This window comes from Dreissena polymorpha, unplaced genomic scaffold, assembly GCF_020536995.1.
Source record: "Dreissena polymorpha isolate Duluth1 unplaced genomic scaffold, UMN_Dpol_1.0 chrUn028, whole genome shotgun sequence".
Lineage (NCBI taxonomy): Eukaryota > Metazoa > Mollusca > Bivalvia > Myida > Dreissenidae > Dreissena > Dreissena polymorpha.
In genome coordinates, this window is record NW_026273342.1 from 221,993 (window position 1) to 234,181 (window position 12,189).

General features: G+C 35.8%; 1 protein-coding gene across 1 annotated transcript; it reads right to left on the minus strand.

The window, feature by feature from the left end:
* Window positions 1–279: 279 nt before the first annotated feature.
* Window positions 280–9,522, minus strand: LOC127863700 (carbonic anhydrase 2-like). Its single transcript, XM_052403319.1, has 8 exons — window positions 9,128–9,522; window positions 8,213–8,371; window positions 5,367–5,488; window positions 4,580–4,645; window positions 3,578–3,670; window positions 3,216–3,303; window positions 1,638–1,789; window positions 280–1,187 (listed from the first exon to the last, which is right to left on the minus strand). Exons 1-8 carry the CDS (start codon window positions 9,291–9,293, stop codon window positions 1,068–1,070), a joined length of 966 nt encoding a protein of 321 aa, XP_052259279.1. The 5' UTR covers window positions 9,294–9,522; the 3' UTR covers window positions 280–1,067.
* Window positions 9,523–12,189: the final 2,667 nt, after the last annotated feature.

Here is a 12,189-nt window from a genome sequence, read left to right on the forward strand (position 1 = left end):
CCGTGCTCATACAATGAGTGATGTTTTTATACTTCATGCAAGCAATCCTCGTAGTATCACAAACTATAATGACAACAGCAGAACTCTCCAAATTATTCAATAGTTTCGTTTTGCAACGCTTTATAATTTTCAGGTTTTTAAATCGTAAAAAGATGGATAAAATGGATAATAATTGCTTTAGAATGGAATGGAATGGAATGGAATGGAATGGAGAATGCAATGGAATTGCTTACAATGGAATAGAATAAAAATGGAGAGGAAGCGATGAAAACATGTATCTTTTATGTATCTTTTAATTATCTGTTTTGTCATGTGCATATTTTCCACGGAATTTGACGGAAATTAAAACAGTGAGATTATCCATACAAAACTTTGTTTAAAAGAGCAAGAGCCAGTAGAGGCCTGACTTTTTATGCGACTTAGTAAAAGTTGTGTCAAAAAAGAAGTTAAGAAAAAATTGTTAATGGATTACAAAAAAACAATATCGCTCTATTTTAACGTTTGGAAGTTTTTAATGACGGACGTTTTTGTTTGTGGTATTTTCGTTGGTTAAAAAATGAATTTTAGTTCAAACAAAACCGATGTTGCTCTCTAGTGTGTAACACTTGGAATTCGGGTTAAATTTAAATCGCGGCATTCAGAAACAGTAGGTCTTGTAACTGTGCTTTTGTCAAAGGACTATTCAGAGTGTCGTCGATCACACAAATTGTAATATTACTACGCAAGGTTAGACTAATTAGATTAGATTAATAGAGTAATAAACTCATTTAATCCGTTGTAGGATATTATTTGAAAAAAAAAACAACTTTAGTATTGTATCAGCAAAAATAAAAAAAATAAACGGTAGGATGAATAGAATATTAAGTTAGCGTCTTTTTTTTACTTGAATGTATCCTACTCATCTCCAAAACACTATACGGTAAGGCTTGCCTTTCTTTAACGGATAAACTCAAGTGCAAAACACTAACTTTACATTCTCTATGTGCTTTCTTAATACAAGTTTTACTACAATTATATTGTTACAATTTCAATCTTGTGATCATTAAACGTTCTTTTAAATATGCAGCTCAGAAAGTAGGCACAAAGTTGCTCTCCACGACTCGGCCGTTGAGCGGCTGCAGCACCCGGAAGTTGCCATAGCGGTTGTCGTAGTCGCCCGTGAATTCCAGCAGCTGAATCGCGGACCACTGGCGAATATTTAAGAAATTGTCAAAGTTCCGTATTATTATATTACAAATGCTTACAACAAAAATTAGATCTTCGTTGCCATTTCTGTTATGTGAGAAGTATGACTACTTCACATATATTTTGTTTCATAATATAACTCATTATAAAGTCTCCAAACTCAAACATATATACATCTGAGTTGCATTGATTGAATAATTAAAAACTTAAATACTGCCACTGAAACTGTTATACTATCTCAAAGACTATTCAAGGCAAGGGTTTTGCCCATCTCATATATCGCTTCTTGCAACGCAGTGTCGGTGAGAATGACACATTGAAAATATAATATGTACGTAGATTCGACACATACAACGGATGCCTACGTTACTAAGGTAACTATAACGAGTAGCATACCTTTCTTGTACATGTATACTTAGCGGGATAGCGCTGCGCGCGGACAGAGTACTTACCGCCGACCGAGAGACGAGAAGAGGCTCCCGGAAGATGACCCACTGTACCGCCTGATTGCATAGCGGGGTTGTCGTACTTCCGGAATACGTGTAGAATTCGCAAGGTTGGCGGCGGAAGACGTCAAGATTCAGAGAGGTGCTAATGGAGAAATCTATAATGACGACAACTTACAGTGTAATATAACACAACCCTATTTAGACAAACGATACCTGCAATGGTTGGGGCTGTTGTAGTGTATTAATATTTATTATTACAATGCAGCCAATTCGTATCCTACATAAAAACGTTTCTCGGAAGAAAAAACCTTATGACTGTCCAAGAAAACACTCACATATAATGAAATATTATCTATAATAAATTAGATTAAAGGATAATCAAGTCTACTCGTACGAATATATTATATTGTTTACAACGCGGTTAAACAACTAACATTATTAACACGGTATAATTAGTTTTGGTATGCCGTGTATAATCGCATTCAAAGAATGTTTTCCAAGTACTTTAAACGGTCCGAAGAATGAAATATGTCACCTGATAAGCATTTTTTTTAAATAAAATGCGAAAACTTACAGCTTTTCGTTACTGAACTTCACTTAGTGGCCATATAACAATTAACAGCTGAGTTTAGACTGTATCAAATGGGAAAACATCAAGGCCCTGTGTATTCGTCTTAAGGAAAAACTAATGGTTGCTCATTCATCGAGTCAAAGCGATGTCAGCTGAGGCCATCAAACTCAATGATGCGTGGGTACCAATGACAACTCAATCAATTAAATGGGGAACATACATTTATTTAAGCTGTCGTTAACAAACGTTAAGTTCAGCAAGTCGACATGGCCATTCGTCCGTAGATAAATCGTTTTATCAAGAATCAACACATACAATACACGGCATGCTTTAAGGTTGTGCAAAACTACAACTATATATGAGTGGTTTATACGATCATTATTATATATATCAATAAGCATTGCTATCAAAGATAAAGAGATCTACAATCCAAATGACATGATACTATGAGATACTACATACGCCCTGCCTTGAGATGATAGGCAGTAATAAAACTTTAAGTGATTTATGGACATTTTTCACTGTTGAATTGAGCTGAAAAGAATTAAAAGGTCAACAGAGTTAGTTAAAATGTGGTTACTGACCAATTATCTTCAACTCATCTTGCTACCAGTTGTTTATAAAAAATATATATTATATTCGATATTTTACATGACTCACCCAGTCCTCTAATAAGCTGAACTGATCCGTAAAATAAAAGATTGTTGTTGTGTCGTATGAACGAATCTGCACTAAAACTGAATTTAGATTCACATCGTTAATCGAATCAGTTTTGTCGTCAGTTGTCAAAACGAAAGTACGGTTGATATTTAAATGCATTATTTTTCTCTTTCCGGGATATTGTTTTAGTATGTTGATGCTGCATTAACAAATATAAGTGTATATTAAGTGAAAACACCAAAAATAAACAACGGTTGCGTCAGACACCTATTAACTGTTAAATGCCCATAATAGATCTATCACTTTAAAACTCGTCTGTTCATGTTTTGTATGCGAAACACGTAACTTACTGATATTAGCGATGTAAGGTAAGTTGCTTCCAAGGAAAATCGAAAAGTGCATGTTTCTGTTCCCAAAGTCTAAACTGTCGGGTTGTTTCTGAAAACAAGTGAGAGCAACGAGAATCAGGGTTTACGCCATGACCGTTACACACATTGCCTATACATGTATATGAAAGTAGACCAACATTTATAATGAATACTAACGTAACCCATGACGATCACGAATATAAAAATATAAAATACCTCTCGTATTAAATGTATTTGTTACCTATATATTTACCTGGAATTTTACAAATAAAGCTTTCTCGTTACCTGAAGGAAGTATTCGAATATCGTCTGAACCAAACAATACGATTAGCAAACAGGCTTACGTGTATGAAGAAGGCGAGGACCGCCAAGCCGTCCGCGTGATGCTCTGCCTCCTCGATACTTCCATAGCGGCTGTTGTACATCACGATGTGCAGCTGCAACGTACGCCATGCATCAATAGTAAATGAGTCGCGTTCTGGGAAAACTGGGCATAATGCCTTGCGTAAAGTGTCGTTCCAGATTAGCCTGTGCAGTCCGCACAGGCTAATCAGGGACGACACTTTCCGCTTTTATGACATTTTTCGTTTAAATGAAGTCTCTTCTAAGCAAAACTTCCAATTTATGCGGAAAGTGTCGTCCCTGATTAGCCTGTGCGGACCGCACAAGCTAATCTGGGACGACACTTTACGCACATGCATTATGCCCAGTTTTCTCAGAACACGACTCAAATATTTTGGTATAAAACAATAAATTCATGTTCAAATATATCAACGCAATACATACATTCAAACCATTTTCGTCACATGCCTTTTAGATCATATGTGTCTTTGACAATGGTTATGATAACTATTAATTAGCATCCATATATAACTGATTTACCGCTATGTGTAAAATGTATCAATGTATGCTATTTTACAGAATTAGACATGTTCCCGTTACTGAATTTGAAAATATAATGTATGCAATAATATGTTTATATGAGTCGGTCTCTGTGAAAACCAGGATTAATGCAAATGCCTCAACTATTGTCATAGAATAGCCTGCTAATCAAGGACGACACATTCCACCAATACAAGACTTTAGTTTTAAAGAGACTTTTACACCAACTATTCAATAATTGCGGAATGCATCGTACCTGATTTACCTGCACGGACTACACAGTCTTATCAGGGACGGATTTCACTTACACGCATTAAGCCCCGTTTTCCGTTTGCTCGACTCATATAAATGATTTATATAGTTGGCAGAACCAAAGTTTGCTTCTTAAACCAGAATGTGTCAACTGCCTCTGTATAAAATTATCCCATCTTTAACAATGTTGTTTGTTTTCACCAAAAAGTTACCTCGCCGTCATAGCGGTACCCGTTGACCGTGTGCTCAGAACCGGGAGAGATCTGGTTGTCAAAGGTCTAAAAACTAGCAAGAAATATTCTTAAGTAAACAAATAAAAATACATATGAAGTTCTTCATTGCAATCTATTGTGTCACTACACTTGAAGTATATTCATAATTACATTGTATCTTGTTTTTTATCTGTAAGTTTTTTTCCGATCTTTCGGCAAATCATGTACACATAAGTGCAACCTTAGCTGCGCCAGCCGGATAGAAAACGTCCCTTTACAATCCGGTCCTTAATTAATGGTAGTGAACGTATTGCAAAACCGTGAGAGGCAAAGCAGATGTAAAAAAAACTCAGTATATTATATTGTAACAACCATGAACAAAAGTGAGGTCAACGACTTGTTTTAACTGGTTTTAAGTAGCTTGAAACTTAATATTTGACCCAGCATTATGCATTAACTATGAACGTGTACATACTTGTATAAATGACTTCATCGCATCACAATCTATATTAAATAGCAATTCATTTATTTATTTAATACATTTCAATTTAATTACATGTATGATATAACTAAATAATTGCATTATTCCGACTGCACAAGTTGAGTAGCTGACTATTTCAGTTAGAATGGCGATACATCAATGTATGACTGATGAGATCATATGACAAAATGAGTGCTTTGCAACCTTAAATAAATTGAAGTATCTTAGTTGTTTTACAATTATTAAACTTTTCTTTGGTCTATAAAGAAAAGACGAAAAACAAAACAACCAAGTGTTTGCATATACCGTGCTTTCAAACAAGCCACCATAATGCACGTGGAAGTCGTGCGCGATGTACATGCCGTAACGGTGTGGGATATTGTACGCCGCTAGATCACCGGGATAAAAAAGGAACTCAGCTGAATGGCCTTGAACAGAATCTAAACATTGTTGTGTTTTTTTCATATCTGAAAAAGCAAAAAGTAATAATACAAAAAACAATAAAAGCGATGATGTTAATAGTGTTTCGTTGTTCGCAGATGTTTTTTCTGAACATTTCTTAACCGCATGACATCCGCATGCAATTTAACCCATTTATGCCCAGCGTCTAGAAAAAAAGGACTTTGCAAGCAGCGTAGACCCAGATGAGACGCAGCATGATGCGGCGTCTCATCTGGTTCTGCGCTGTTTGGTTAAAGAAATTTCTGTAAGAAAAATATTCTAAATATAGAAATAAATTTCATAGACATCCCTAATTTTTGAAGTAACTTAATCCAATTTAGAAGGATGGGAGAGTGCACTACGCATGAATTGGTTAACAGTGTTGTGTGCCACTCGGTAGAAATATAAATCATAAATATGTTCAGCGACTCGACAGATCTCATGTGTGGCAGTGTTGACCGATTAGCATAATATATCGGTATGTGGTTTTAATGCCGCCTGTTGCCTTATTAACCCCTACAAATTGGTATTAATTGCCGTCATGGTTGGAGCCATATCGACCCGAGCAGAAACAAGACATTAATTAGCCATTTCACGTTGGTAAAGCCTCATATGGTACACAAGCGAAACGCAGATGGCTTTTTGTAACCAAAATTAACTTGGAAAATATGCTATACAATTGTAAATCTTTCGAAATTTTATGGTAGAAAGATTGTTTAGCAGTAAAGATAGTTACAACATTTCCCAAATGTTATAACATTTTTATTTCCCATTACTTATATTGACAGGACATTAATGCATTCATAACTTTTTTCCAAAGTAGTGCCAATTGAGTTCGCAATGTTTTTAGAAAGAAACTTACGATATTTCATATGATTTAAAAGTTTCGACTTATATCTTTTACATATTTGGTAAAACAAAAATGGATTGGATGCACACAAGAAATGGAAGGAAAACATTCGGAAAGTACGCCGAGATTTTTTTGTCGAATCGACGAAGCAATCTTCGCGTATAGAGTTCGGCTGAAAAATGTATATTGCTTCTATATTTGTTTGAGATCTATGGCGAAATTTTAGCTTTGCATTTTCAAAAAAATTAAGATGAAAGCTGTGAATCAATATAATTGTTCAAATTTTGTATGAAATATGCTGAATATTTTTTAAAAGTAAATTAATAAAATTATCATAAATTAGTTGAATTTAAACAGAACAGACAATAATTATGACTTGCACTATGCACATCGTCAGTAAAGCATGATAAAGAAGATTCATGTCGCTTTAATCATATAATTTCAGTATATACAGTATACATTTCAGTACATGTGTTATACCTGGTCTTTATTATAAAAATAATGCATTTAATAATTATATATATATAATTATCAAATGCAATATTTTTATAATATATGTATATATATATACATAAACATTGTGCTAATTAAAAAAGTAAGTATGTGTCTTTGTTTTAAGATTTTTTTTGCTTTTGTTCAATACTTATTTAAAAGAGACTAGTTTTAAATATATTTGGTTTTGTTATCAATGTCAAGCATTTTGAAAAATGTAATCCACGGTGTATATGCATATCGGTGGCCTCTATGTCAAAATGCTGCCTCTCTGTTCATTCTCGGCTGTTTCTCTGTTATATACAGGAAAACGAATGATCGACATTCTCAAACAGGAAAGAAAATATAAGTTTAAACCCGTAAACACATTTGTGCATAAAAAGAGAAGATCCGTGAGTGGAAGCATATATCCAGCTAAATGTTCACAGTATTCCGCAAGTCCAAACACTTATCAAAACCTCTATCGAAGATGGAATGATGACGAGGTCGGTGGAAGAATCGTGCATACATGCCACTTTGATGACTTTTTAACATAGCTTTTCCCTAATATTTCAAATATCTAGTGTCATTGATATCATCTTAATGATCAAATCCTTACGTTCAATGTACGCTATATAGTAGTTTTCATCAATTTTACTTTAAAAAAATGCCTACTTTCGCTTGCGTTGTGGCACGGAATGCCTCTCGATCGGCTCACTTTTCTGGCACGGGTAGCCTATCAAGTCGTCGATTGACACTGGCATGGGAACACTCGCCATTACATTTTAGGCCGAATAGCCGTTCCTCGCAACAATGGGAATGGTGTATTTTAAGCGTCGCAATAATAAAATGATTATCTATATCATTAAATAAATTTATTTAAACTGTCATACAATTCAAGTTCAATATTTTGACACTAGAATTGTCAGTTTCACAATAGTTAAGAGAAATATGCCATGTGTAGTCAAGATTATCTGCAGTATGCTATCAATGATACTAGATATTTAACAAAAATTTCGGAATAGATTAATTCTCTGCTTTATGATTCCACGGTTGATTATTGATACAGACCAAAAACCACAGCTCAACCAGTACAGAGCACTCAAAGGGATTTGGTCGTTGTGGTGAAATGAAACGGTTGTTGATATACCAAAACATAGTAAATTGTTGTAAGTTAGCATTTCCTGATTCACGCACTTCTATGAATATACCCTTTCTGCCCCGCTAAATGTAAATACTTTGTACTAAATCATGCATTGAGGAAATGTGTAACATGTCTTATTATGTAGATGTGCAAATTTCGTTGTATTATTGCCAAAAAACATGGTTATTATAACACGTTTCTTAGTGTGTTTCTAGTTTCCTAGCATATCCATGCTGACTGACTAACCATTGTTGATGAGCGTCCCCTGAACTACGGGGCTGTTATAGACCATCGTCGGACATGAGGCGAACTCGTCCACGGAGAGACTTCCAGTCTCAATATTCACAGGAGACTGTTGCTGACCATTGCATTCGCGGGAAAACGTCTTGGGCCAGTTGTAAACACCTAGAATATTTGTGTCTGTTAACACATTTATGCCTAGCGTCTAGAAAAAAGGCCTTGGCAAACAGCGTAGACCAATATGAGACGCCGCATGATGCGGCGTCTCATCAGGGTCTTCGCTGTTTGCTTAAAGGAATTTCTGTAAGAAATATTCTAAATATAGAAATAAATATACTAGACATGCCTAATTTTGGAAATAAATTGATCCAAAGAAGGATGGGAGAGTCCATTAGGCATAAATGGGTTAATAAGAGTTTTGATCGACGGCAAATTTGTTAATTTCGATCACAATTTAAAACCCATGCAGTCATTGATATTGAATATAATTACATGAAAAATCAAGAACTAATGTCTAGCATAGCTTTCTTGTGTTTGATTTTCGTTAATAATGTGATATGTACGATTAGTGTTTGCGATTTTTTATTTAGAAGTATAAGTAAGTAAACAATATTTAAAATCTGATCATAACTCACTCAGATTCAGCGTAAACCTCTTAAAAACGTCTGCAAAGGTGTTATAAAGCATGAGGTTGAACAGATCCATGGATTATGATGGGATAATGGATCCTTTGCCATATGCAGTAAGCGTAGCCCCAGACCAGCCTTCGCCATCTCGTCAAAATAAGCGGGCATGGTAGCTAGCTCTTGAACCCAGTGTGTCGATATGCAGACTTGTCTGGAGCTACTCTGGCCGAAAATGGAAGAAAACCCATTTTCGCATGACGCCGGTTATTCCACCGCATGTAATACGCCGCATTACCATAGGGATCATCCACGTTGCGGTCATAGTGGAAGTATTTGACGTCACTGAACTCGTACACGGTATCACTGTCGGACGAACGAAGGAACAGCACGAACACGCCACACAGCAGGGCGATACTGGCGCTATCGACAACACGTATCGTCGGGTTAGGGCATTCGTACATTCAATTGAACACAAGGACGTGTAGACTGATGCAGCCGTTTCTTTAACAATATCGTATTCATCAAATACTGAACTTAAAAGGAACTTTCGTAAATTATGTGCGAAATGTTTTTACGGTATCGTAAGAGGTGTTGGACCACAAAAACACTAAATTACTAAAATAATTGTATTGAATCGTTTTTATTGTTATAAATCATACTGAAATTCCTCGTAGGAACACCAATACTATATTTTCCTAATTTGCTGTGTGTACTTTCTTGTCATTTTTATCCTGCAATTATCGAATTAAGAAAAAAACGATTGGTACGATTGTTTTATTCCAAACACAGTTTTAGACGTTGTTTAGTGATTAAATGAAAGAGCAGACAACACCATGCACATAGACAATTGAAGCGGACAACACCATGAGAATAACCCGTCGCGACAGATACCATTATAAGCATACATGAAGCGCTGTAGATAACACAATTGGCAGCGATACCATAATAATAGCACGGCGCAGCAACAACACGATTAGCATAGCACGGAACAGCAGCGATACCATTAGCATAGCACGGCGTAGCAGCAACACAATTAGCATAGCACGGAAGAGCAGCAATACCATAAGCATAGCACGGAGCAGCCGCAACACGATAAGCATAGCACGGAACAGCAGCAACACCATTAAAATAGCACGGCGTAGCAGCAACACCATTAGCATATCACGGCGTAGCAGCAACACCATTAGCATATCACGGCGTAGCAGCAACACCATTAGCCTAGCATGGTGTAACAGCAACACCATTAGCATATCACGGCGCAGCACTTAAACACCATTCGCATAGCACGGCGCAGCACATAGCAAGGGTAAGCATTATCAACATGAGCATAGCACGGCGTAGCAGCAACACCATGAGCATAGCACGGCGTAGCAGCAACATCATTTGCATAGCACGGAGTAGCAGCAACCCATTCACATAGCATGGATCAGCATTAACACCATGAGCATAGCTTTGCGCAGCAGCAACACCATAAGCATAGCACGGCGTAGCAGCAACACCGTGAGCATAATACTGCGCAATAGTAACAACATTATCATTAGCGGCAACACTATAAGCATAACAAGGCACAGCAGCAACACCATTCGTGTAACACGGAGCACCATCAACACAATTAGCAGAGCACGGCGCAGCATCAACACCATTAGTATTGCACGGCGTAGCAGCAACAGCATTATCATTAGTATAGCACGGCGCAACATACGAAACCATTGGCAAAAGCACGGCGCGGGATAACCATGACATAAACCAATAGTTTTGCGCGTCATTTCATACCAAAATGAAAGTTTATTTGTTGTTAAATTTACTCCCAAATATTATCCGGGTAATCTTGGTGTACTATGGCACGTGACTTAAATTGACGTTTTACCCTATGTATCTGTTTTTATAAAGATTGTAACTAAATGTTGCCCTACACATTAACATTGATTTAAGTAAACTAAGATCAAGAATTAGTGCCAACTACTGATGTATATCTCGTCGGTTGTAATGTTTCAAATGTGACGAGGCAATTAGCAATATTATTTAAATAATAAGAATACGTTTTGCGTGTTATTAACTGCTAAAGAATGTGTTTTATTTACATTTACCAAAGCAAAGATTTTTTATCAAGTAAGTTCATTCAAGTTACAATATTAAAACAAAAACGTATTACCTGATTTTGAGCATTGTTATCCTCACACGCTAATCCCATGAACAGTTTTAGAGCAGTCTTCGTCGTATTTTATATATTTATTAATGGATATGTTATGTTTAATAACACCGTGCGTCATTCTGGATGGGTGAGGAGAACGCATCGGCGAAAAGCAAAGGTAAAACGTTTAAAAGGTGAAAAACAAACTCCCAGCTAATTGCATGTCTTACTCTTAATAATAAATAACACTGGACAGTAAATAAAGAGATATAAAGATGCTACAATTTCAAAATAAAAATAGTTCCTGTAACAACGCAATTTATAAAAAATTGATTTTCGAAATCATCTTAGATTACGATCAAACAGTGGGCGTTATAATAAAACCGTGTCAAATAATTTGATAATTGTAGAAACGAAAAGCTGATTTAAATTACTTTAGTTAAGTAGTTGCTTGAATATTTTTGATTTTACATTTGCTATGAAATAGTCACACTATTTATAACAAAGCATTCGTGGCCGTTGTTTGATAGATTGACACATTCTTTGCTGCAGTTATCCTCTTGTGAGTATTAAATGTTAACAAGACAAACACTTGGTGCAAAAGAATTTGATTCAGTTTAAAATGAAGTGGTCACAGATTGATAGACATTGACAATCGTAATTTAAAATAATATAAAAGTCCTACTTATATCGCGCACTTTAATGAGATTTTACAGCAAACACGTACTCAATATATGGAATAAGGCATGCGTATAGCGGCTTTTCATGACGATCCATTCCTACTGATCGTACAACTTCTCCTTCTAAGACTTCTTATATTTATACCTACTTCTACCATAACTACTACTACAACTTCTACTACTACTAATTTTAATGCGGATTGTCCGCGGCCGCGAAAACGGTCACTGGCACAATTCATATATTTAAAAAAAGTATTATATTTTAGCATTTACAAAATCAAGTTACCAATATCTATTAAGCAATCATGTAATACGATCTTAAATTTTAAAATATAATATTTATTAAGCGATTACAATTTGAAGGATATAGTCTTAGCAAATTAGCGCTTGCAGTGTTAGCAAATTGGTCCAATAGCAATTTAACCTTGAGAAAATTTCACCTTTTTTTCTTGTAAGTTTAAAAAGTGATAATGGAAGGCAATGTCCGCCAGTGTATTCATGTTGGAAAACGGCAATGTACATTTTGATTAATGGCAATTGTATGTT